Source organism: Hydra viridissima, unplaced genomic scaffold, assembly GCF_058129835.1.
Source record: "Hydra viridissima isolate aposymbiotic clone 2 unplaced genomic scaffold, HvirCarnegie_v1 scaffold_1, whole genome shotgun sequence".
Classification (NCBI taxonomy): Eukaryota; Metazoa; Cnidaria; class Hydrozoa; order Anthoathecata; family Hydridae; genus Hydra; species Hydra viridissima.
Window position 1 is genome coordinate 26693145 of NW_028324300.1, and position 26530 is coordinate 26719674.

At 31.0% G+C, this 26530-nt stretch overlaps 4 protein-coding genes across 4 annotated transcripts; all 4 read left to right on the forward strand.

The window, feature by feature from the left end:
- The first annotated feature begins 1373 nt into the window (after window positions 1-1373).
- Window positions 1374-4910, forward strand: LOC149894183 (uncharacterized). The gene is made up of 2 exons (XM_090099466.1): window positions 1374-1496; window positions 1746-4910. The coding sequence occupies exon 2, from the start codon at window positions 2739-2741 to the stop codon at window positions 4908-4910; it is 2172 nt and encodes a 723-aa protein (XP_089955592.1). The 5' UTR covers window positions 1374-1496; window positions 1746-2738.
- Window positions 4911-5001: 91 nt separating this feature from the next.
- Window positions 5002-5670, forward strand: LOC149894184 (uncharacterized). The gene has a single exon (XM_090077476.1). The coding sequence runs from the start codon at window positions 5002-5004 to the stop codon at window positions 5668-5670; it is 669 nt and encodes a 222-aa protein (XP_089933602.1).
- An 87-nt stretch (window positions 5671-5757) lies between these two features.
- On the forward strand, window positions 5758-6828 carry LOC149894185 (uncharacterized). The gene has a single exon (XM_090077485.1). The coding sequence runs from the start codon at window positions 5758-5760 to the stop codon at window positions 6826-6828; it is 1071 nt and encodes a 356-aa protein (XP_089933611.1).
- A 120-nt stretch (window positions 6829-6948) lies between these two features.
- Window positions 6949-8025, forward strand: LOC149894186 (uncharacterized). Its single transcript, XM_090077491.1, has one exon. It carries the CDS (start codon window positions 6949-6951, stop codon window positions 8023-8025), a length of 1077 nt encoding a protein of 358 aa, XP_089933617.1.
- Window positions 8026-26530: the final 18505 nt, after the last annotated feature.

Consider the following 26530-nt stretch of genomic DNA (forward strand, 5'->3'; position numbering starts at 1 on the left):
ATGTATGTATGTATGTATGTATGTATGTATGTATGTATGTATGTATGTATGTATGTATGTATGTATGTATGTATGTATGTATGTATGTATGTATGTATTTATGTATGTATGAATATATACATACATACATATACATAATTATGTTTTGATATGTGAAATTAGAAGCTAAAAGTCTTTTTCCTACAGCCTTTCAAAAGTTTTCCGAAAAGATAATTAAGGATATTGCATCTTCACAAAGCCTAAAATTGATATTTTCTGGTGAAGTATGGTTTTATTTTTAAACAATGTTGCAAAAAATTTACAGATTAGCTACTGAAATAAAACAATATTTGGTTTGTTTCTAGAACTTTAGCTACAGACACAATATATTTAAAGAAGGGGGTGCAGCAAAAAGTATGTTATCAGTATAATTAGAATAACAACTGTAGAAATGGTCTAAAAGAACCAACTTTTCTGTTGTTAGCATTTTATATATGTTATCCATTTGTATAATGTAATATCTGCTAGAAGTATCAAAAATTGAAAATAATTTAAGTATTATAATTTTAGGGAAAATGTGTGATGTTGACTTGATTAATCTTCTCTCAGAAAATCAGGCTGACCTCCTTGCTTCTGAAATGGGGAAAAATTTTCCTTTTAAGGTTTATCTTTTTTTAAAATTTTAAAGTATTATCTGAAAAAATAAAATTGAAAATTTGAACTTTCTGGCCTTATTGTATAAACTTATTTAGTTTAATGACTATATCTACAAAGTCCTCGTCCCAGAAGCAATCATCAAAATGTTTGCCAAAGTTCAAGGTTGGTCACAAATAAAGGTACAATATAGTTTCTTAATGAATAAACATTAAAATATGCTACATTACATTTTTTCTAAGTTTAATAGTTTGTTTTTTTGTGTAGATTACTGAGTTGTATTAGTGAGTTTTTCATTCATAAGAACAAGTGTAAATAATACTTCTAAAATAACTTTTATTGCAGTCAGAGGTTTTCCTGAAAACTAATTAAGTTTAAATAGTTTAAAACTAATTAATAAAAAGATATAAAAAAAAAAGTTAGAAGTTGTTTTAAAATTAGACAGATAAGTGGTCTCACATTTTCAGTTTACTGAATGATATAATGATATCAAATTGTTGAATTATGTAGTGACTGTCAAGCTGTTGGATGATGTAAAAAGTGTTTTCTTTAAAATATTAAATATAATTGATGTTAAATATCATCTAGAACATTTTTTGATTTTTTTTTCATGGTTTAAATATCTAGATTGTGAAGATGCATTTGAGAAACTGGTTGCCAAGAGTGCAAAACAAAGCAAACTAAAAAGTATTTATGTTATCATGTTAGAAAAAAATTTTTAAAAAAAATTTTGCAGCCTTCTTTCTTAAGTATTTTTAGTTTTGTTTTTCATCTCAGCATTTCATTCAATTATATATCAGAAAAATTATTTTTGATAGAAACTATTCAAATGGAAAGGTGGTCTGGGTATGCAAGAAATTCTGGTAATAAATGTTGATGACTATAGTTATTTGTGGTGCTTACCAAAGTTTATTCTTACAACATTTTAATGTGATTGTTAAGTTCGTATAGCTTTTAAAAACCCTGTGCTTATTTACTTAACCACTACCCTAACCCTAACCCTCTGCAGGGTTGTGGCAGTTTACATTAATTCAGCAGGGTAAATTTTGAACAAACTTTTGTAAGACTCAGTTGTTATTTATATGATTAGTGTAAATGCCTTGTTTTTTTAGAAAAGAGTATTCTTGCCAAAGATGTTTGGAAGATGGTTAGTGATGAACACAAAAAACCAAAATCTGACTTGGTAAGTAAAGCAAATAAAATATTGTAAAATTCAGTTAAATTATGTCTTTTTTTTTTATTGAAATGATGGTCTTCAGATTGTCAGATTCATACATACATACATACATACATACATACATACATACATACATACATACATACATGCATGCTTGTATTTATGTGTGTATACACAAGTGTCAGTACTTCAATGTTGGAAACAGTTAATATTGTTTATTTGAAACTTTAACATACAAACATGTATTGTAATACATTGAGTTTTTTAAATTAATTTGTTGTTTTTGCGTACATTGTTTCTCCATTTCCCTTTATATTTTAGAACGCTTATGCTAATGAAAACCTCATACTTTCATCTGATTCCGAATCCACTCCTCAAGTTAGTAATTTTTATAATTTTATTTGCAATTTTTTCTATTATAAAATTTCAGTAATGATTTTGTAAATGGTAATAAATGTGTATGAATAAATTATTATAAAATTTAGAGTAAGAGACAGTCACTTCTTTTAAAAGATAAAAAGTCTTATCCACAGAGAAAAAGAACTCAAAGATTTGAAAAGGAAGGCTTGCTAGATGATGAAATATGCTACTTAAAGTTTATGATCAGAAGAAATTTACGTTAACGCTATTTTTGTAACTTAGCTTATATGGGACATTCCGATCTTAATCATGCGTGGTTGTGGTATTTGGGTGCTTTACCATAAGTGCTATATATAGCCCATTTATGAAGATTGATAAAAATAATTTAGCTATTTTTAACCGATCAAAACTGTATAAATAGAGTAAAAATTTATTAAGAACATGTTGATTAAAAAGTAACAAAAGCGGTGTTGATCTTCAAAAAATAATATAATACGCAATCGGTATTAATCTTGATCACCTTCGGTTCAAAGTTGGTAGCAGAGGGTATTTTCTACACAACGGAAGAATGGTAAAAAGAAGAAATCAGAAATTAACAAATCAAATGGAAGATCAACTAACCGTCCAAAATGAAGTGTCAGCATTAAACAGGAAGAAAACGATTTTAAACTCTTCGTTTACGCAAATTAAACATCAAATTATTCAGCTTCTTGGAGACGACGATCCGACATGTAAAAACGAGTTACGCGATTTAACTCATCAATTAACAAAGACACAAAACGAAGTTCTCGAGGTGATGGTTGATTTATCAAACAAATACGAGTTTCTGGAGTCAAAAGAAAATTTAGAAAAACTCAATCAAGGAATTGAAAGAATAAATGGCGAATTCACGGAAGCGATGGAAAATGTAAATAGATGGATATTGTGCAACGGAAGTGAAAGATCTAATTTTGACCAAAGGATGGATCGAGAACCTATGCGGACAACGGAAAAGCAGCAACGTGATCAATGGTCGAGTATTCGAAAATTAAAGGACGAAGAAAAAGATAATAGCGAATATGAATCAATCAAATCGACTCATAGCCGTTTGCGTACAACAAATAATTTAGATGAAAAGACTGCAAAAATTGGACAGGATTTATGGAAACAACTAAAACGCGTTTCTATACCAATATTTAATGGCGATAAAAAGAGCTACGAAAATTGGAAAGCTTCATTCAACGCATGTATCGATCAAGCTCCAGCGACAGCTGAATATAAATTACTTCAGTTACGTCAATATTTATCTGGCGACGCATTAAAAGCAATTGAAGGACTTGGGCATTCATCGTTTGCCTATGAAGCTGCGAAAGAAAGACTTGAAAGAAAATATGGCGGAACGAGGAGAAAGGTCCTCATGTATTTGGATGAATTGAACAACTTCAAACCTATGAGGGAAAACCAACCAAGAGATTTGGAAAAATTTGCCGACTTGTTGGATGTGGCAGTAATAAACTTAAATGAAGCTAATAGAACTGAAGAACTTGGTAACGGAACATTATACCACCAACTGCAAAAAAAGATTCCAGAGATGATGTTGATAAGATATAAACGTTGGGTGCATGAATACAGATTAAACGAAAATGTTGAAACTCTAAAAAAGTTTATTGTTGAAGAAGCGGATTTTCAAATGGCAGCAACAGAGACTCTTCATGGCTTAAAAAAAGGCACTGGTAGCAAACCGTCTGAAGGAAATTCATACTTTACAGACAATGAAAGAAAAAAGAAAACAAATTGGATAAAAAAATGTGCTGCTTGCAAAAACGATCATAAAATATGGGAGTGTCCAACATTTAAAAATCAAGTTGTTGAAGAAAGATGGGAAACAGCCAAGAAATGTAAACTCTGCTTCAGGTGCTTAAACTCTAATCATTTGCCAAAGGAATGCAGGAATACAAGAATTTGTGGGATTGACGGCTGTACAGATACTCACAATCGCTTGCTTCACAAAAAGAAACGTCAAAATGAGAGAATTTCTGAAGAACCCAAGAACATGGTAATTGAAAACTCTCATATATCAAACATCCAACTACATTCAAAACACGTCATGAACTGTATATCGCTTCGAACGGTGCCGGTTATTCTTCGTAATGGAAATAAAAGAGTTTTAGTTAACGCATTGCTTGACGATGGAAGTACAAAAACGTATCTGAATTCTGATGTGGCGGCTGAGTTGTCACTGCAGGGTAAAACAGAAAAAGTAACTGTAAACATGATAAATGGAAAAATTGATTCATTCGAAACCATGCCGGTGGAATTCCAGCTGGAATCATTGAATGGAAAAACAATTATAACAGTGGAAGCCTTTACAGTAAATAATGTAACTGGAAACTTAAAAGCCGTTAATTGGAGAAAAATGTCAAATAATTGGAGACATCTGAGAAACATCGAGTTCCCAAATATTGGACCCAAACCAAAAATTGACATTCTAATTGGTGTAGACTATTCTGAGTTGCATCGTGCAATTAAGGAAGTAAGAGGAGAATTTAATGAACCAGTGGCCCGGCTAACACCACTTGGATGGACATGCATTGGCGGCACTGGAGGATCCCTTCAAACACACTTTACGAAAATGATACCAAAAGCAAAGGAAATAGAAGATGCGAATGACACCATTAAAAAGTTATGGGCAATTGAAGGTGAAGAAGAGATGCAATTAAAAAAAATGATAACAAGCCCAGAAGACACTTACCGCCCTTAATATAGTTACAAGTTCGCTGAAAATAGAAAACGGAAGATATGAGCTAAAATTACCATGGAAAGAAAATAGACAGCTGGATGATAATTATATAATGGCGTTAAACAGACTACAAAACACGGAAAAACGTCTAATGAAAAACCAAAGTGTCGGAGATGAGTATAACAAAATTATGAAGCAGTATCTAGAAAAGGGATACTTGGAGAAAATTGATAAAAAGAATCTAGGAGATGGTTGGTACTTACCACATTTCCCAATTCTCCGTCCCGAAAAATCAACCACAAAAGTCAGAATAGTGTTCGATGGATCTGCAAAATACAATGGTAAATCCATTAACGACTTTATCTACCAAGGACCAAAACTTCAACAAGATCTTGTAACAGTTTTACTTCGATTTCGAAAATATCCAGTCGCTTTAGCTTGCGATATAGCAGAAATGTATTTAAGAATCGGAATACATAAAGATGATCGAAGGTACCGACGAATTCTATGGAGAAATTTGGATCCAACTGCTGAGCCTGATGTGTTTCAGTTTAATCGACTGGTTTTTGGAATCAACTCAGCGCCTTTCATGGCTCAATTTGTAACACAAGAACACGCAAAAATGTATGCACAAAAATTTCCTTTAGCTTCTGAAGCTGTTCTTGAAGCAACTTACATGGACGATACAATAATTTCTGTAGTTGATGAAAAAGAAGGAATTCAATTGTACAAAGAACTCACGCTACTATGGAGTTCAGCCGGAATGTTTGCACGAAAATAGCTTTCAAACTCGGTCGAAGTTCTTAAAATAACACCCGAAAATGATCGTGCAGAACATATAAACTTAGATTCTGGAGAATTACCTGCCATGAAAACGCTTGGAGTTGTCTGGGAAGCAAAACCTGATTTATTTACTTTTCATTCCGTCGCTACCGAAGAAAATGCGGTATATACAAAAAGATTTTTGTTAAAAAAAATGGCAACTTTGTTCGATCCATTGGGTTTTTTATCACCATACATGATTCGAATAAAAATAATTATGCAAGAGTTGTGGATTGACGGAATTGAGTGGGATGATCAAATTCCGGATAGGATTTTGAAAAATGTTGATCAATGGTTTCAAGAACTAAAAGATCTTTCTATGATAAACATTCCTAGATGTTTACAAATAACTTCAACAGTTGTAAACCGATCCATACACGTTTTTACGGATGCGTCTTGTAAAGCATACGGTGCTGTTGCTTATCAACAATGTTTGTATGACACAGGAGAAGTGACCTGTGTAGTCATAATGTCAAAGGCCCGAGTAAGTCCATTGCAGTCTATCAGTATACCAAGACTGGAGTTACTTGGAGCTGTTCTCGGTTTACGACTTGCAGAGAAGATTGATAAGGCCTTGAAGCTTGAAATTAAAGACGTAACTATATGGAGGTACATACCTACAAAAACTAATATAGCCGACTTATTATCTCGAGGAACATCGGTGAATGAGTTAAAAAACAATAATGTATGGTGGCATGGACCAAGTTTTCTGAATTCTTTAGAGGAAAAATGGCCTCAGAATCACGTTGAAATCACACATGAAGCTTCAATTAAAGTAAAGAAAAACGCTGTGTTAATAAATTTCGCATTATCTTCCGAAGTAGTAAATCAATTGCTTGATATAAACCAATTCTCATGTTGGAAAAGACTTGTCAGAGTTAACGGATGGATGTATCGATATATAATGAACTGTCGATGTAAAATTGATTTGCGTATGATAGGTGATATAACAGCTGATGAATATCATGAAAGCGAAAAGGAAATTATTGTTAAAGCTCAACAGGAAAGCTTCAAAGAAGAATATAACAACCTTAAAAAAGGAAAAACAATATCAGTATCAAGCAAAATTATATCTTTAAATCCACAAATTGATGAAGATGGCTTATTACGCTCTTGAAGTCGATTACAAAATGCTTACTACTTGCCTTACGATGTTAAGCATCCAATCATTTTGCCGAGAGGTCATGCGGTTACAAAATTGATTGTTAAACATTACCATGAAGAAGGAAATCATGTAATGGGAACAAATCAGTTACTCACAAAATTATCAGAACGATATTGGATTATACGAGGACGAGAAGAAATCCGCGATGCAGAAGCAAAATGCAACAAATGTAGAAGAAGAAAATGTAAACCTGCTCAACAACTTATGGCTCCTCTGCCAGCAATTCGCTTTAAGCAACCACTACGTGCGTTTGCCCGAATTGGCATTGATTTTGCTGGGCCATTTCTAACAATGCAAGGTAGAGGGAGGACACGACAAAAAAGATACTTATGCTTGTTTACCTGTTTACTATCACGATCAGTACATCTCGAGATAGCTTATAATTTAGATACAAATTCATTCCTCAATGCCTTTTTTCAAATGGTGAATAGAAGAGGATTACCACTGGAAGTTTTGACGGACAATGGAACAAATTTTGTTGGTGGATCTCGTGAACTAAAAGAACTTGTCAATAGCTTAGATAAGAATAAAATTACCTACTCTACAGCTGATAAAGGAATCAAGTGGTACTTAAACGCTCCACTAGGACCTCATCTTGGTGGTGTGTTCGAAATAATGAGCAAGGCTGCAAAACGTGCAGTATCTGGAATACTTGAAAAGGCCGATATTACTGATGAAGAACTCCATACGGCCTTTACAGGTGCTGAGAGTTTATTGAACTCCCGCCCATTAACGTATCAGAGTGCTGATATAAAAGATGATGTTCCATTGACTCCTAATCATTTTTTAACTGGACAAGTGGGAGGACAATTCGCTCCCGACTCAAGTCAATCAAAAAATTATCATCCTAAAACACGTTGGCGTAGAGTACAAGAATTATTACGTCACTTTTGGAAAAGATGGTTGCGAGAATGGCTTCCCTCTTTATCAAAGCGGTATAAATGGAATCAAGAAAGCCGAAGAATGAAAATAGATGATATTGTATTAGTCATTTCTCCGGATACAGCCAGAGGACATTGGCCGCTCGATAGAATTACAGAAGTATTTGAAGGAAAAGATGGACGTGTAAGAGTTGTAAAAGTTAAAATTGGCGAAAAAGAATTTATACGACCAATTATAAGATTGTGTCTTCTTGAGTTCAATAATTGAAAAGGTTTGATAGACTGGAGTCTATCAAAGAGGGGGAGAATGATCGGAAGAAATTTACGTTAACGCTATTTTTGTAACTTAGCTTATTATGGGACATTCCGATCTTAATCATGCGTGGTTGTAGTATTTGGGTGCTTTACCATAAGTGCTATATATAGCCCATTTATGAAGATTGATAAAAATAATTTAGCTATTTTTAACCGATCAAAACTGTATAAATAGAGTAAAAATTTATTAAGAACATGTTGATTATAAAGTAACAAAAGCGGTGTTGATCTTCAAAAAATAATATAATACGCAATCGGTATTAATCTTGATCACCTTCGGATCAGTTTATATATGTTGAAATAAATTTGTATAAAATAAATGAAGCACTATGTAATAATGAGATGCTAATTAATTCTAACTATTTATTTTTAATGGTGAATTTGAAATGGTTGTTCCTTACTTTATTTTAGGAAGGAAATATTCCATGCAATTCTCCAGATCATTCTCCAGTCCTTTTTCAACTTGATTATTTAGGGTCAAATTCCAATTTGGATACCAAGATAGAAAATGTAATTTTTTCTTGTGGTGGTGTTTAATTTTAAGAATTGTTCAATTAGGAACCATTTTTAAAGAAACGTATGATAATTTTTAAACTTTTTTCTGTTAGCCCTTAATTCTTACTTTATTTATCTATTAACTTAATGAGGCTAGGGTTTTCTTGTTTTAGATATTACAAAAGTTTGATATTCCTAAAAAGGATGATTTGATTAAAGGAAGAAAGCACAGAAGATCTTTCTTTTTACTTCTAACCGAACTGTGCTCAAATATTATGTCGTGCGGATTTTGATAACGTAAATAGGACCCGAACCTTTACTGCTGAAGAGGTCAGAAACTGCCTTGACAAGCAGCCGTGGAAAGTAGACATTTTTCAAGAGCATGACGAACACTTGGAAATTTTTAGTTTTAAATATTCGAGAAAGACTTAGAAATGCTTAGATAAGAATCAAATTTTAAAGCTAAAATCGTGGACGGAAGATTCTAAGAAACTGTTTACCTGTTTTCAAACCATGTAATAAAACTTGTCAAAATCTTAATTTTGTATCTTTAAGTTCTAAAGTTTTCTTTCGCTTAGCTCCTAATAATTTTTTTCGCTAAGTTCCTAATATTTTCTTTTCCTAAGTTTTGTTTTACTAATATTTTGTTGAGCTAAGTTCCTAATATTTATTTCGCTAATAAAATTTGTAATAATATTTGCTTTTATAATTGTATTTCTATAATTGTATTATTTTTTTCGCTAATAATTATTTTGCTAAGTCCGTGCACTTAGCTGGAAAAATTAAAGAACCTAGGTCTCTTAATTGAAATTAAGACTTTCTGATTTCAAAGCGTAATAATACAACCACTTTTGTTCATGACAAATACTTCAACCAAAAATAAGAATAATTCAACCAGTCGTTTAATACAACCAAAATACAACCAAAATACAACCTTTTGCTGAATAATACAACCATTAAAATCGGAGGCGTAATAATACAACCACTTGCAGGATAATACAACCTCCGTAATAATAATAATGATATAAATAATAATAATAATAATATTATAAAAAAGTATACAAACAATAATAATAATAACAATAACTGGATGAGCTTTTAATATAGGGAATCAACCAACAATACCTCATCTGCCTGATGGTTAATTAGCTGCCTGCAAAATGTTTGTAAATGATAGTTTAAAGAGGTAAAAATAAGTTTTTTTTTTTTTTTCCTTCTTCTATAAGTATTAAGTTTCGAAGTTTTTAAAATAGTTTAAAATTTTTATGAAAACTCAATTTTTTTAACATCTAATTTAGGAACCCTTCGTTACGACCTAAGGCATTAGAATTGCTTTAATATATGAAGGGCTGAGTGCAAAAAGTACTTAAGTCACAAAGTAAATGTTTTGAGAAAATCTACTTTGATCAGCCATTTTAAATCCTTGTTTTGAAGTGTTATATCTCTGATCAAACTAAATTTTCTCAAAACATTAATTTTGTGACTTGAGTACTTTTTGCACTCAGCCCTTCATGTTTCTTCAAAGATTATGAAATACATGTACTTACGTAAATGCAATTTTGTTGTGGTAAAAAACCGGTTACTAACTATAAGTTAGTTAAAAAATTAAGTTTCCGCGTATGATTGACGGTTTGTGAAAGTTTACAGAATCCATAGATTTTTTTTTTTTTTTTTAATGATTTTTCATCATTAAATAATTTACTTATTCAACTTACTATTGCTGCCAATTTTAAATTCCTCAGTTCAAATTTTATTACAATAACTACTTTTATTCTTGAAATTGTAAATTACTTTGTAATTACACGTTTTTGTTTTTTCATTCTTTCACAAATTCCTTTTATCAGAGTTTAATAGACGGGCAAGTGAAACTTTTGAATTTTTGCGTATTTATTTACGAGATGTCTAAATTGTCTTGTTTTATTTATTTTTGAAATACATATAGAAACTTGAAATTGTTTTGAGAAGTTCACTTTTGATAAATGTAGAGGAAAGACTTACGCAGTTTTTACGAACGTAACAATTAAAAATTAAATTTGCGAGAGTGTTCGTAAAACTTACTGAACGCAACAATTTACGATATCAATTAAATTGTAATTTTGAAATTCCGACAAGTAATTGATTCAATTAATTCGCAAATTCAAGTCGTTTGCATGAAAGATTTGTTATAACTTACGTAAATCAATTGATTTGCTCGAAATTTCCGTTAAAAGCTACGAGAGCCATCACATAATTACGATCCTTTCCCGTTAAATTGTCATAAAATTTCGAAACTAACGATTTTTGCGATAACTACTGTGAGGAAGCTAATTCTAAGTGAAACAAAATGCAGCTTAAAGCAATACAACCACACAAAAACGTTAATCAATATTTTACACAGTAGCAAATACAAATGAAAAACCGCCAATGCCCAAAATATTATAACCAACATAAAAAGCAAGAAACATTAAAAAAAAAAGACCCACGAAAGAGAGGGGCGGATATACACGAGACGTAGAGAGAGAAAGGGATAAATAACTACAGCATGATTAGTAGCGCAGAACTTTAAAGATTACGAAAAGAAGAGTTGATAACAGAGTTTTTAGGTTCTACGAAAAAGAAGTAGACCGGAGTTTAAATTTTACAAAAGGAGAGTAGAAGAAATAGTTTTTATGTAACTTGAAGTGGAGAGATTTCTACTAATAAGGAAAAGAATCGTTATTATTAGAGTTTAAACGAGAAATCTTGCGCGTAAAGAAAAGTAAGCGCATCAACGCAATCAACAAGTCAGAGTGCTACCATTACACAGAACCAAGTTATTCAATTTCTTAAGAAGTTATTCCAAGTTATTTGTGTAATTAAACATGAATTTAAAAAAAATAAATTTTTTGCAGGCAAAAAGCTTCATAAGTTATACTTCTATTATCAAATATAAGGTAAAATTTCATAATTCAATACAAAGAATTACTTATACTGCAATAAATGCAAAGTATATGAAGTTATCATTCAAACAATATGTGTTTTTTTTTTTTTTCTCGGACAAAATAGTTTCATTTTAATTTTTGCATTTTTGGTATCAGGGGTGTGTATATCACTCCCTGAAGAGGGTTTCTCCGGAACATCAAGTTGGGGTTACAGCCTTTTCGGGCTATATGCAAGCTATAAACAAACAAAATCATAGTAATTTTCCAATCAAGAAATTAGACACTATTGCAGAGTATGAGGATTTTATTAAAAGTTTAGAGGATTGTGTTCGACTTGATTTGGTAAATATTTATCCATATATAAAACTTTATGCATATAAATGAAAAGGGAAAATAGTTATTTTTGTATAAATATTTTGCCAAACTTTTATTTAGGTGAAACAGCTCAGTTTTTTAGGTGCAGAAGATTTTAAACAACTGACAAGATTGGTCATGAATAAGTTTTTTTATTATATTTTGTATAGCAATTATTTTTTGTATTTGTTTGTGGTAAATATATTTTTTATGTATAGTAATTATGGAAATCAATATTTATAAGTTGTTTAATATTTTTCCTAGATTTAATCATTTATTCGATGTCTTTTAGAGTATTTACAAATAACCTGTTGACACAGTTCAACTTAAAAGGTTCTGGTGTAAAGATTGGTTTATTATCAACTAAACTGTATGACTTAATAGAAGGTAATCTAAAATTAGTTTAAATTATTAAACTTTTAGTTTAGTTAAATATTCTATGTTAAGTTAAACTTATTTCCAATATTTTTGATAAATATATCCTACATGATGCTTTATTTGATTTTTAGAAGTTGTAAAAAGAAGATTTTAAAAGGTTTCAAGTGTTGAAATTAAACAGCAAATTGGACGGTATTGTTAAAATGCTCCTTCACGGCAAAAAACAAAACAAAAAAATATATTCTTTTTTATTGATATATATTGTATATATTATTATAAGTTGTATAAATTGTTAAATAGAAAGATACTTGGCAACAATCCAACAAGCTGTATTATATGAACGTTTTTAAATTATTTGCGTTTTTTTTTTAAATAATTTTCTTTTTCTACTTTAACAATATTTCTAAAAAACACAGTACGAACTTGAACTTGCTTCTTAGCAGGCAAAAGATATCTAAAATGCTTCTAATATGCATCTGAGAACTGGTCTAAAAGATGTCTGAAATCACGTCGTGAATGAACGCTAAATAGACGTCTATCTTATAGACGTCTTTTAGATGCATTTTATTCGATAAAAAAATAAATAAAATAGACGTGTATTGTACATCTTTCATGCATTTAAAATGATGCACCTTTATCAAATAAAATGCATCTAAAAGACATCTATAAGATAGACATCTATTTAGCGTTCATTCACAACGTGAATTCAAACATCTTTTAGACTAGTTTTCAGATGCATATTAGATGCAGTTTAGATATCATTTTGCCGACTGAGTTAAGATTAAAAAGTCTTTAAAAAATTACACAAGTAAAGAAGCAATTAGGTTCAAGTTGTTGAAATTTATTTACCAAGATTATAAAACAAATGTTTACAATAAAAAAACAATAATTCTGTATTGATTCCGTCAACTCGCTGTTCCTCGGCGTCAAAAAAAATGTAATAGCATGTAAATATATGCACTTACGCTTTAAAAAACATGTAGAATGATTAAAAAATCTGTTTACATGAAACATATAAACTTTTACTCGGCTTGTTGCCAAACTTCATAAAAACATCAAAGCTATGAGATATAACACGTCTTTCCAGTACAAAGTAACCTTATTAAGCTGCTTTTTCCTATTTATTAACCTCTTTATCTTCAATTATCTGAAGAAGATATAATATATAATAACAATAATGATAATAATAATAATAATAATAATAATAATAATAATAATAATAATAATAATAATAATAATAAAAATAATAATAATAACAATAATAATAATAATAATAATGATAATAATAATAATAACAATAGTAATAATAATAATGCTAATAAAACTAATAATAATAACAATAAAAGTATAAATAGTAATAATAAAAATAAGGAAAAGAATAATAATAGTAATAATAATATTAAGAACAATAATAATAAAAAGTAATAATAATAATGATAATAATAATAGTAATAACAGTAATAATAATAATAACAGTAATAATAATAATAACAATAATAATAATAATAATAATCATAACAATAGTAATAATAATAATCATAATAATATTAATAATACTAACAATAATAATATAAATAGTAATATTAAAAATGATTTTAAACCAAGATTTAAGTTATGACAAACGCATGAAAGCCGTAAAGCTATAGATCCTATCGCCTTTTTAATGTCTTCAGCGTTGTCTATTGTTATTGAAATAAATTTAGTATCAATTTCAAGTGAAGTGATTTCTTTTTGCACGAATGCTGTAAGTCTACTACTTAATTGTCTCCCGTAAAATCTACGAAAGCTATCTATACTTGATTTGTATTTAAACTTCTTTGTTAAATAATGCGCTGTTATGCAAAACCAATAGGATCCTTAAGTTTTAGGATCCTATTGGCTTTGCATAATAGCGACTTAAGTTTAGCATAAACATGACTTAAGTGTAGCTCTAAGATCGTTCTTGTATTTATAGTATTACTTTCTCAATCGCTTTGCTATTGTCTTTCGATGAGGTGGTTTGTAAAGTGGAGCAAGAATGTTTAGTAGGCGTTGCATACCAGGTTTATGAAAATCGTTACAAGGACGGCCATTTTGAATAATGCAATTTATTACGGCTTCATCTATTTCATCTTTGTTCTGCATCCCAACTAATTTATCTTGAACGAGTAATTTTTTTTGAGAATCCTAAAAGTACTCAGATTTTTTATGAACATGGAAAATATGTATTTGCAGATTTGGTTCAGATCCACACACAAGGTTTCCATTCTCCGGGCACATCAAACAAACATACTTATTTGTGTTGGCAACAAATGAAAATAGGGTCTTAATAGGCAATGGTTTTATTTTACGGACTGATTTTATAACTTGATCATCGTCGGTATCAGAGTTCGAACCTACAGCACAAACAGTAGTTTATAAAAATATATTTAAAGTATCAACGCAAATTAAAGACTGATACAAATACATGACTGTACAGCAAGTAATTATTTTGGGTCATTTACTTTCTTTGACCTTTCTATTTTCATTCGCAAGTTCATCTTAATATTTAAATAAAATTTACAAACATACCTGAATATGTAATATTGTCACCAGATAGGCGTCTTGCTTCAACTGTCGGCGTGTTTGTTTCAGATAAAGACAAACATTTCTGGCGATGTATGTTGATAAAGTTTTGCGTTCCAAACAAAGATCTTTCAGATAATTTTCTTTTTTTGTCTTTTTTTTCCAGTCATTTTTGTCGAAAAAATTAAACAAAATTAATATGGTGCGTGCCTTGTTTACGAGAAGTCTCAGATTCAAATCGTAAATAAAGACCATGATAAAAATTTAATTTACTTAGTTTCCTCAATCATTTTTATGGTTTTGAAGTCTCACACAGAGTAGTTGGATTCATGGAACATAAGGTAATTAAACGATCAGTTTGTAACATAATTAACCCTTTCGTGCCGAAGGCGCACATATGTGCGCCTTGGACATACCAATCAAAACACCTCTCTAAAAGTTCAACCCTTTTTAGTCTTAAACAATAATCTTTTGTGTTTGTAGACATGTAAATTGAGCTTAGGAAATTTGGAACTTTCAATTCACGGATAGTTTTCATGTTTAAAACACTAAAAATTATTGACAAAAATATATGTAGTTGTTAGACGTTTTCAGCGCAGATGGCTTTGAGAAATAGGATTTTAAATGATCCGAATGAAGCTCTTCGAATCCTTGATGAAATGGACGATGTTAGTGATTTGTCTTCTGAGTCTTCAGAGTCTGATGACAACGAATTTTTAAAATTATATATATATATTTACTTGTGTTGACTAAATATAATAAATAAAATAGCTTGAAAAATTTTTCTTTGCTTTAAACAAAGTGTTGGCTTATTATTTTCTACTTATCTAAATAAGGAAAGTACCCCATTAAATTAGTTACTTTTCCTTATAGGTATTTTTAATATTTTTATTAAGTAACAAAATTAGGAGAAAAATAAAAAATTGACGTCACCAGTGAAAAATGTTATTTATTTATTTTCTAGTTATCTATATTAGAAAAAAAAAACCATCAAATGAAAGGTGAATAAATTTTGCACCGTTCTACAAGCCTTTAATCACTTCTAAAACAATATAGCTAGCTATTTGAAAGGCTTCATTAGCAAATATTTAAAAGTCGCAATGCTACTGCATCAATATGAAATAATGTCGACGTCATCAGTTCAATTTTTTTACTTTTTTAATTTAATTTTCGGATTCTGAATTTTGCCTGCTTTCCAATGATATATACTTTGTTTAACTTATTTTGTAAGGAAACCCATCTATTTAAGTGTTTACGTGGCATAGTATTGCGTTTTTTAAATTGCCTAAATAAATTCCGGTACGAAAGGGTTAAAGAAAAAGTAGAACATGTGAAAAAATTTTGATATTTGAAGTTGAAGGAATGATTTGAGAGTAGTAACTTGAATCAGTTATGTAACGTAATTTCAATTAAAATTGCTACAACTGTCGTAATTAAAAATTGATTTACCCACAAACGATTACAATTAGGAAATCATCATGATCACACTGAATGAAGAACAAGTTAACTAAACTTAAAAAAATCTCCTCACAAAAGTTTTGGCTCATTTCGGTAGTGATTTAAACAGTAATTTTGGCCGAAACCGAATAAGTAAAAAGTTGTTGAAGCAGATATTTTTCGTTCAATAAATTGGTTGTCAAAAAAATATTTTTTCCTACGCGCCAACAAAACATTGATACATACATACATACATACATACATACATACATACATACATACATACATACATACATACATACATACATACATACATACATACATACATACATTAAAGCCAATAATTAACAAAAAAAATTTTTAATTAAAAACAGCTCGGAGCAGATGGGGGGAGGGGGGCTAAACTTTTTTGGGGTTGGCAGATTTGCAAAACGTTTTCGCATCCTTAATTGAGTACCGTAACACATTACTTTTGTTTTAAAAGCATCGACTGGTTGCTATGAGAAAAAGGAAACATTAATGAAGTGGTGCTACATACAGTAAGCCAAGAGTTAAGTTTATGTGATACAGCAAATTAGGTTCAATGGTCAGATACTTTGGTTCAATTAAAGTATTGGTAATTGAGGTCGAGGAATTCAAATCTGCGTATACTTGATCTCTAGGAGTGGTCATTACAGCACAGGTGTTAATTTCAGAGTGGGTCATTGGATGTCTTGACAGTTTTATAATAAAAAAGGGACATTTAGTATGTTTAAATATAGGTAAATGAGGTCGGGTATTGAAGTTTGGGCTTATTTTGTCTCTAGGAGTGGTCGAGACCGCACAGGTGGTCGAGACCGCACAGGAAGACTGTGTACCAGTCTGTACAACAGGGGCATATGATACCACTTGTACAGGCTGGTGTACAATTGTGCAGTCTCCAAGTTATAGTAATGCAGCTTGTTAGGGTCCACTTTCTTATTGCTGGAGAGGATACAGAGGGTAATGTAAAATCTCTTCATCAGCTCTCCATTAACACCTAAAATTTCTACTGACTTCTGGTATCCCCTAAAAAACCTCCTAAAAGTATTGCTATTATTGGAGTTTCCAGATCCTCCTGACATTGGAACATCAAAACTGTAACCAATACCAACCAAAAAAAAATTAGATTCAAGTTGCACTCAGCGCAACTTGAATCTGTTTTTTTTTTAGTTTTATTAGTCCCTTATTTCCTACCTTAGCCTAAAACCTCTTAAAGTTCAACATAGCCTGTTGGCTATAAGAAGGAAGCACTCCATGCTTCTTATCCACAAATTAAAGGTGGACAAGCCATGTTTAAATCTAATATCTGAAAGATCTGCCACAATAATATAAACCTTCTTCAGGTCATTCAGGTTGGAGCTGCTCAGGCAGCAGATGCTGCGACTAGTTGTTGCGTCAATCACTGCACTAAGAATGATGGCAACTTTTCTATCAACCATGGTTTTCTTCAGCTCATGGTAGATCATGAATCCATCCAACCTTGAAGGGAGAGCCTAGAACTCCTTGAAAATGTTACACTCCTCAACCACAACATCTTTGCTCTCCTTTATGTATTGAAACCAGATTGGCCTGCAAGAGTGTGGAGGTAGGTTTTGGGTTTGTCCATACAACATCATCTGCCTCCTTGATCCAGATCTGTAGGGGAACCAGGCAGGTGAGGAACAAGGACTCTTTTAGTGCTATGCTGGCTAGCTCAACATCCTCAGTTACTATCTGTTTATTATCTCTTTGTACCAGATTTTGTCTAGCGACGATTGAACCTCTTCACCCAAACCTTGGCAACCTCTTGCCCAGGTCCAATGTCCTCTAATGTTCTGATTTTGGGGGGTTTTGCTCACCTGTAGCCCACTGTTGAATGGCTCAATCTTTATAAATATTTTATATTTACAAGATAAACTTCTTATAAAGTCTTATCTTTACTCCTTGGTCAACATCATAACAATATTAAAGATTGATAAAATTAAATTAAGTGAAAAAATAGAAATGAGGATGTTAGGATGATTAACCGACTAAATCGACTTTTAGTTGATTAATAGGAAACTCATAGTCGATTAAATCGACTATTCGATTTTTCAAAAACGACTAATTTAGACTTTCGACAAGTTGACTTTTAGTCGATTAAGTCGAAGTCGATAACAACACTACTTTAGTAAATAAAATTTGTTTTAGAAAAGTAAATTACTTTTAAAAGTAAATTTAAGTTTTTTTTGAACGTTTACAATTATATACGCAATTTATTTTTTAATAAAGGCTTACTTGAGTAAGTAAAAAAAAAGTAAGTAAAAAAAAAGTAAGTAAAAGTGCCATCCCTAAATACTACCGGTAACAGTGAGTACAGAGGAACGTAATTTTTCCAAATTAAAATTAATAACAATCTATTTACAATCAACAATGGGCCAGGAACGTTTAAATGGTTTATCAATAACTTCCATTGAAAACAAAATTGCTGAATTTGTGGATATTGATACTTTAAGATTAAATTTTGCAAAATCTAAAGTTAGACGTGTTCGTTTTTTAACTAAAAATGTTTAAAACCAATAAAATTTTTAAGAAAGTTATTGTATTTGTAGTATGCATTGTTTTATGATATAAAAACAGGGACATTATTTGCAAGCTCGCTCGGAATTTAAATCTACAAGGCGCCTAATTTATTCTCGCACACATATTATATTTTTCACGAGCCGGCTCTCTCTCTCTCTCTCTATATATATATATATATATATATATTTAGATATGTAAAGTGGTGTGCAAAATAATAGGTAATAATAAGGATAATGCGTTTATTACATCATATTTATGAATATGCTTGACATAAATGCGGGAATCCCACATATATATCTAACCTCACTTTCTTATGTATAGTGTTGTTTGCTGGTGGTGTATAAACAAGTTTGTGCATTGTTCTTTATTCCAAAAGAAATCCTTTTGCAACGTCAATAGAAGTAAAAACTACTCTTTGCCTGAAAATTGATGCTTCGACAGTTAGAAAAGGCTTACTCAACAATATGTTAAAGCCAAAGTACCAAAGAAGTGTCCATTTTTATCACCAATTAATATTAAAAACAGGAAAGATTTTGCTAGGAAACACGTGGGGTGGCCATCTTCAAAATGGCGAAATATTCTTTGGTCAGATGAGACCAAAATTAACTTGTTTGGGTCAGATGCACTGAATAAATATGTCAGAAGACCAAAAAGAAAAGAATATGATCCTAGATATACCATCAAAACGGTTAAACATGGTGGTGGAAATATTTAAATATGGGGTTGCTTTTCATATTATGGAGTATGTCCCCTTTTTGGATCAAAGAAAATATGAACAAAGAAATATATTTAAATATACTGCAGGATGTTATGCTACCCTTTGCAGAAGAAAATCTACCTTTGATTTGGGTCTATCAACAAGATAATGACCCAAAGCATAGAGCAAAGGTAGTAAAGAAATGGTTTCATAACGAGAATATTTGGATTTTGAAATGGCCAGCCCAATCACCGGACATAAATCCGATAGAAAATCTCTGGGCACACGTTAAAAATGAATTAGGAAAACTTCCTAAGACCAAAAATAAAGATGAGCATTGGAAGAACATTAAATACATTTGGAAAAATATTCCAATAAGTACATGCCAAAAATTAATTGAAACCATGCCGAAAAGATGTGCAGCGATAATTGCGAATATAAAACCAAATATTAATAAACCATTAGTAAATTAAATTTTTACTTACTATTGTTCATTATTTCCAAGAAATTATGTACTTAATTTTAATTTAACTATTTTTTTGCACAGTAGATATTTTTAAAAATAAATAATTATATAGGCTAGTAAACAAATTTTATTTTTTAATTGTTTCCTTACATTAAAAATATTAGTTAATAATTGAATTAATTATAGAATAACTAATTAAATAAATTAGATTACTATTAAGTACTTATTTTGTACGAAAAGTCAAATTATTTAACAATTACCTGTTATTTTGCACACCACTGTTTATATATATATATATATATATATATATATATATATATATATATATATATATATATATATATATATATTTATACATAAATATATGTATTTTTTGTAAAACTCTATGTGATTCTAACCCACCTTCATTAGTCAATAAATCAATCTTGACATCAGAAAGAACATTGCTCTAAACTTCGAACTTCTTTCAAATTTACAACTCAAAAACCAACGAATTATACAATTTTATTGTGTAGGTATTTTGATTGCTTGTCAAAATAGTTTTTTAACTTTGTTAATCACTTTTATTCAGAGGTGTTAATGCTTTTGTTGAACAAAAGCAACATGATGTGGCAAGTTTAACACAAAAAAACTGTGGTGCCATTGTAAAATTGAACTTGATCTTTCTTTAAGTTATTACATTTAAAAGGTTTTGTTGAACACCTTAATCGTTAATTTTGAGTTTTTGTTTTTAATGAACTTTCTATTAAAAGTGCTCTTCTTATGGGAAAAGCTACATTAAAACAGCTATTTAAAATGGATGATATTTATGAGTCACTAAGTAATGATATTTGAGAAGACTAGAAGAAGTTTGGTCATTATCTAACAATAAAAGAAACTGAGCTGGATTATATTGACAATTGAGAAAATTACCCGATTTATTTACCCGAAAACTGGGTAATAACATTACCCGATCATCGGATCAAAATTTTCGCGCAATCGGGTATTTTTTGATTTCTTTTTTTATTTTAAATTTAAATCTTATTTCAATTATTTTACTATCATTTTTATTTCAATTTAATAATTCCACCTTCTCTATGTAAGTAATAGCTTTTAACTAATTTAAAAAATAATATTACATGGAGAAGGTGGAACTAATACTCTATGTAAGTGTTAATTCCACTTTTTCCATATAACGGGTTGTTACTAAATATCCGGACTGACTTTAACTGACCTTTAAATGCCACAAGCTAAACTATTTTTTCATTCTTGAATTCATTTTAAGGCTTGTTTAATTCTCTTTAAGTTTATTTATTTGTTTTTAGAACGTTACTAAAAATTAACCAAAAATTAGTGTCCAAGCAAGAAAAGGTATGAAAACGGATTTATCAGTAAAAAGCTCACCGTAGATCACTCTAATGCTGAACAAATTCCAAGAAACAATGTCTATGACACAACCAAACGTTCTGAGAACAATTCTGGACACAAAAGAGAACAAGGAAGCCGTCGTGTGGCCAAAATTATGACCTTAAAAGACATTAGTCGTCTGAAAAACATGTTTAACCACAGTTACTGGGTTTCGATGAGGCAAGCCGGTCGAAAATTTAGATGCACTCTTTCACATATTATTCATAATCTTGCCATGACATCAAAACCTATATCAAACATAGTATACCAGACCGAAAAGGAGGCTAGAAAGAGCGAATCAAGACTGGCATCAATCGTCTTTAACGCAATTTTTAGGGAAAATCGGTCGTCCTTGATAAAGAGTCTCACTTAACGTTGTCGCAATCGACTATCAACTAAAACGGCACCTACTACTCCAGTGACAGAGACAAGATTCCACCGAGCATTAAATATCGCAAAAAGTGCAAGTTCGAACCCAAGTTCCTTGTCTGGCTGGTCGCTTCTCACAAAGAAATTTCGAGTCATTTTTCGTCCAACTGGCCTTGCAGTTAACATAGTCATCTGCGATGAAGATTGTATTAAAAGGGGTTAAGTGCCGTTCCTCAATGCTCATCATATAGACTGCAATTATGTATTTTGGCCGGATCTGTGTCATCGTGTTACGCGAAAACCGTGACCGACTGCTACGAGGCCCATAGTAACAATTTTATCAAAAAAGTTGACAATCCGCCAGCGGTTCCGGAGTGTAGCTCAATGGAATACTTTCGGGCTGTTTTGAAAGGAAAAGTGTTTGAGGGTAACTGGCAAGTTAAGAAGTAAAGCAACTGCAAACCAAAATAAAGCTTTGTTTGAAAAAAATTGATCTTGACCTTTTTCACTTTTTAGGTCAACTCCTCTTAGAGTTGGTCGAGTCCGATATTATAAACTTAAGACAAATTTACTTGAAATAAGTAAAAAACTAATAATATACTCTATTTAATAATATTTTTATTTAATATCTAGCTTAAATACTGAGGAAGTATTTGACCTTGAAAGTCAGTCCAAATTTTTAGCAAACATCTGTTAAGTATTAATTTTTAATCAGTTAAAAATTAATACTTATGTATTGTAGATGGAATTGATACTCAGTTCTCAACATTTTTTTATTTGCTGTTGTTGCTATCACCTCTTGCTATCACCTCTTAAAAATAAATCTAAGTAAAGGTTTTTTTATTTAATTACTTTTATATTAAATACCCGATTTTGATACCCGATAATCGGAACTTCCTGTATTTCGGAACTACTCACTGGTCGCCTAACAATATTGGGTTTCTTAAATTGGATTTCAAGGTCTTTTCTTTATGCATTTAATTTTGACTATTTTAAAGTCTTTTCATAAAGTTCATACATCTATATCTATAGTCAATTGTTTATTTAGTGTCGTATTCAAACTCGTAAACTACAGTCACTTGTTACATTTAGGTTTGCATTTGGTATTACTTTAATCCACATTTGCTTTTCTTCTATATTTTTAGGAAATCGAAATACTAAGAGCTTCAAACTATTACATACAACCTTAAATGCAACACTTTTTATTCATATCTTAATGTCACTAAAATGGCGACTATATTTAAGCGTTATGTTAAATAGGCCTCTAGTCAAATACGCCGCTTGGACGGTGAGAAGGCCTGCAGTATAAATCGTCATGGTTTGCAACTGTTTAGAAACGAAAAGAAAGAGCTAAGCTGGAAACGTGCATTATTATTCCAAAGTCAGAAAACATCAAAAGCGAGAAAATACCACGACGGAGACTTTTTTCAATTTGTGGGCACTTATTACGGCACTATCCCGCTTAAAACTGGATTAGAATCGCATGCAGCTTTACAAAACGTCATAGTCATGGAGAAGCTTGGGATGATTTAATTGGGGATTATGTACAGTCATGGTTGGTCGAAATAATGCGTCGATTGGAGTTTAGCAATCCCGTAAAAGGGATATGGGATGCTGACGGAATTCACAAATGAGCAATATTGAAGTGTGATGCAAGTAACATGGTTATTCGAGTTGTTCTTGGAAATAATGGTGCAATAATTGAGGATGCAGCCTGGCTAAAAAGCATCTATGATGTCATGCATATTAACAGTACTGAATTACAAGCTTTGGTACGTGGGGTAAACCTATTAGTCAAGTGGGATATAAAAAACCTATCAGTGATCACTGACTCACTAACCGTAAATGAATGGCTAAAAAACGTGCTGACCAAAAGTCATGAAGTTCGATATAATGGAATATAGAAATGCTCATTAACAAAGCCTTTTATTATTACGAGATTTAATAAAGAAATATAAAATTAACATTGTGTTAAAGTGGGTTACGTCCTCTAATAACAAAGTTGATGTTAACAAAGTTCCAAAGTTAACAAAGTTCCAAAGACCTGGTAAAATAAAGTTAGTTTCACGTAAAGATATCAAAGAACTATGTGAGTTGAATGTTGATGATGAAAATCGTATATGTCACTTAAAGCGTCATTTTGGCGTTAATCGGACAATGTTTGCAATGCTACGAATAACTCAACAAGTAATGAGAAAAGATGTTGAAGAAAGTGTGCGCTCTTGTTGTAAGTGTATATGAATCAATCCAGGACAATTAAATTGGGAACACGGAGTGCTATATGTTCCTGATACAAGGCATAGTATTTCCTGTGACGTGACTCCATTTAAAGGGTCACAATTCGTAATAATGATTAACTGCAGTCCGAGTCGATTCACGCTATAGAGAAGAATGTCTTACGAAGATATCAAAAGTTTTCTAATTTAGTTGGATTCTGTATTTTGGGAACATGGACCACCACGAGAACTATTGATGGACAATATAAAGGTGTTCAGATGGATTGAGTTTTCTACATTTTGTTGGAAATTATGTGTACTAAAAATACATAGATGTGCATATAGACTTGCAATAAATGGGAATGTGGAACGTAAACAACGCACAGTAAAACTTGCAGGTCTGATGGCACAGATATGTCTATTGCAAGCAGTATTTTGGTATAAATTAAGAAAGTTAGGGCGGGATGGGGTTGCTGAAACAGAATATAATGGGGCCTAACGCAACTAAAATTTTTGAATTTTAGCTGCGTTAGGCCCCGTTGTATACTGTTTCAGTTTTTTCTATTTAAAATAGAAAAAAACTGAAACTTTGAGTAAGTTTTGAGAGAAAGGACAACGCTCCCTCCGCAACATGTCTCTATGCCAATGTTTATATGCATTAATATTTATTAAGGTGGTCCTATACTAATAAAACCAAAATTTTAAAAATACACTCATATTTTATGATTTTCATATAAGAAATAGTGTTTTATATTAAAAGCACAGTAAAGGAAAAAAAAATATAAAAAAATTTTTTTTTTGGTCAAAATTTTGGGTCCATGAACCCTAAAAATGGACTTAGCGCTGCGATAAACAGCCTGTAAACTGATAATGGTATGATCATGAAATTTTCACAGCTTTTTAATATCAGATGATTACACTCACCCTGCCAAAATCAAATAATTTAACAAACTATTGAAGCTTTTGTAAGAAAACAGGCTTAAGGCCTAAAAAAAAGTCCTGAAAAGGCTTAGAACCTAGACCTTATTTTTAGAACCAGTTAACTAACATGAATTCTTTTGGTAAGGTGAATGTGCATATATATAATAAACAACTCATGAAAATTTCAACACAATCAGACAAACCAATCTCAAGATATTTATCGCAGCGTGCTTAAAACTCACATATTGAGAAAAACAATTATAAAGATTTTTAATGAAAAAAAAATTTTTCAATATATAAAAAGGTCAAAAAATTATTGAAAAACAAAACGACTTGAGCAATATTGAAAACACAGAAAAAAAAAAAAAGTGATAACTCTGATATTTGAAAAACAGTTAACCAAAATAGAATTATTCAATGAAAAAAAGCTTGAATATAAAAAGATAATATACAATAACTACGTTACAAAATACAATAACTGCCTTAACATAAATTTAATTTTAAAAATAACAAAAAACTAATATCTAAAAAACTCCTGCTTCATAAGATACACCTTCACTTTCATTTACTTTATCTGTAAAACCTTTTCGTTGGGCACAAAGCAGCTTTCTTCTTTGTTTTATTGAGTCAAGCGACTTCTTTTCCATCATCTTTATTCTTTCTTGGTCTATTTTGGTACAGTACTGAGTAGCAAATGTACCTGGTGTAACATTTAAATTTTCAAATATGTTCAATATATCAGAAATACCATCATTAAATGAAATTACTGCTGATGCAACACTTATTTCTAAAGTGGTACGGCAAACAAAAATCTCTTTAGGACAACGCTTCCAAATGATAGCATTAATAGATTCATTTGAGTTTTGAGTTTTGCCATGTAAACATCTACTAAGAAGCTTATCATCACTAAGATCAAGAAAAATGGGTTTAATTTTATCCCTAATAATAATTGGTATTCCAGGTTTTTCCTTGTAAGTTTTTGTGTTATTAATTTTATCACACTGATATTTATACCAAGAGTCATTAGTTTGAGGACACACATAGTGTCGTAATTCCAAACTCAAAGCATCTGAGCAGTGAAACAAAACAGCACTAATTGCTTTTTGCATTTGGTAAACTGTTGAACCAGTACTTTTACGCACTGCAATACCATAATAATTTTGAAGTTTATTAATCAACTTATCAGTTAATCGACCTTTACCTCATAATGATTTGCCATCTGCCAACTTGGTTTTGTCGGTGGATTTGAGTTTACGTAGTCTATTACCAACTCGTTTTTGCACATGTCCTACACATTCTAATTTTTCAACAATCAAACCTGGGTAGGGATCACTTTTTAAAACCTCAGCATATGCTTTGGAATCCCCATCTCCAATGTAATGAGTATATCGAAGTCCCCTTTTGTCTATAGATTTCATAAAACAATCTACAATTCCGGAAACTTCCATAGATTCAGCAGATTCTTCGTGATTAATTAAACAATCATGAGTTTCCAAAAAATTTTCATAAAGTTCTGGATCGCTATCTTTTCTTGATTCCCATGATGTACAGGCATTGCATATTTTTGAAAGAACTCGATAGTCAACACATTTCCCTGAGTCACTAGCAATAACAGTAACAACACCATTAAGTGAGGAATGACCCCTTTTTTGCCAAGTTCCATCACAGGAAACAACTACATCAGCTAATACATTAATATCAAAATCATTTGGTTGGATATTGTTGTTAAGATA

Bases quoted from the DNA above. Each gene is read 5' to 3' on its own strand.
- LOC149894183 (XM_090099466.1), top strand. From the start codon at position 2,739: ATGGTAAAAAGAAGAAATCAGAAATTAACAAATCAAATGGAAGATCAA.
- LOC149894185 (XM_090077485.1), top strand. From the start codon at position 5,758: ATGAAAACGCTTGGAGTTGTCTGGGAAGCAAAACCTGATTTATTTACT.
- LOC149894186 (XM_090077491.1), top strand. From the start codon at position 6,949: ATGGGAACAAATCAGTTACTCACAAAATTATCAGAACGATATTGGATT.
- LOC149894184 (XM_090077476.1), top strand. From the start codon at position 5,002: ATGGCGTTAAACAGACTACAAAACACGGAAAAACGTCTAATGAAAAAC.